Source organism: Aptenodytes forsteri, unplaced genomic scaffold (assembly GCF_000699145.1).
Source record: "Aptenodytes forsteri isolate BGI_AS27 unplaced genomic scaffold, ASM69914v1 Scaffold155, whole genome shotgun sequence".
NCBI classification, from domain to species: Eukaryota; Metazoa; Chordata; class Aves; order Sphenisciformes; family Spheniscidae; genus Aptenodytes; species Aptenodytes forsteri.
The window spans coordinates 8679100-8680379 of NW_008794446.1; the positions used below are offsets into that span (position 1 = coordinate 8679100).

At 56.0% G+C, this 1280-nt stretch overlaps 1 protein-coding gene across 1 annotated transcript in view; it reads left to right on the forward strand.

The window, feature by feature from the left end:
* The first annotated feature begins 861 nt into the window (after positions 1-861).
* AMER2 (APC membrane recruitment protein 2) overlaps positions 862-1280 on the forward strand; it is a 3223-nt gene continuing 2804 nt past the window's right edge. Inside the window, exon 1 of the mRNA XM_019474849.1 lies at positions 862-987. Coding sequence (XP_019330394.1) covers positions 862-987 — 126 coding nt within the window. The remainder of the gene's footprint in view (positions 988-1280) is intronic.

A 1280-nucleotide genomic window follows, 5' to 3' on the forward strand; every position in this document is an offset into this window, starting at 1 on the left:
AGTAGATGTGCCATCTAGCAAGTTTGGAGCTCAGGGCAGGTTAGTTTGGCCAGGTTTGTCTAGTTTGGAGAAAAGGAGGCTGAGGGGCAACCTCATTGCTCTCTACAGCTTCCTGAGGGGGGGAAGTGGAGACGAAGGTGCTGATCTCTTCTCCATGGAGTGACAGGACACATGGGAATGGTTCACAGCTGTGCCAGGGGAGGCTTAGACTGGACATTAGGAAGCATTTCTTTACCGAGAGGGTGGTCAAACACTGGCACAGGCTTCCTAGAAAGGTGGTCGATGCCCCAAGCCTGACAGTGTTTAAGAGGCATTTGGACAATGCCCTTAATAACATGCTTTATTCTTTACCGAGAGGGTGGTCAAACACTGGCACAGGCTTCCTAGAAAGGTGGTCGATGCCCCAAGCCCTGACAGTGTTAAGAGGCATTTGGACAATGCCCTTAATAACATGCTTTAACTTTCGGTCAGCCCTGAAGGGGTCAGGCACTTGGACCAGATGATCCTTGTAGGTCCCTTCCAACTGAACTGCTCTATTCTATTCTATTCTATTCTATTCTATTCTATTCTAATTTACTTTGCATCTAGGATAGATTTGCAGCCAGTGAGGGGGTTTGTGGACAAAGTGCCACTGGCCATCCCAACGTGGCTGTGCTGCTGGCCAACATCCCTGTGGCAGCGCACCATGGGCATGATTTGGGGGCTGTGACCATGTGCAGTGGATGCGGGGTCTGGGAAAAGGCTTGTGTGGGGGCTGCTGCCGTGCTCCCTCTCCCTGGCAGGGGAGGCGAGCGGAATGAGGGCTGGGCTGTGCCCCAGCTCGTGCCACTGATCCCCTCCAGTTGCTGGTGGTGGGGACACATGGCCCTGGGCACTGGAGAGAAACAGGGACACGGGGATGGCGCGAGTCGTCCTGGCAAGGTGGCAGAGGGGGAAGTGAGGGACGCCTCTGACCCCGGGGATATGTACCTCCTGGGTTCGGTCTGGGTATCCCATGTTTCCACATGTCCATCCCTGCCGTGTGGTGCATTGTCACCTGCAGACTGTGTCGTCGTCCCCGGCCCCCCGCTTTCTCTCGGCGCTGCTGGTGCTTTGCTGCACTCCACAGCACATGGTTGTAGTCACGCAACGTCCGTGGTCTAAAGCGCTGTGTGACAGTGCCGGGAGGACACAGAAGTGATGCAAAACGCTCTCGTAAATAAAAGCTGAGCTCTGCCTGCCCGGGTGCCCGTGTGCGGAGCCGTGACACCCTCCCCGGGCACCTGGGCGCCCGGTTTTGG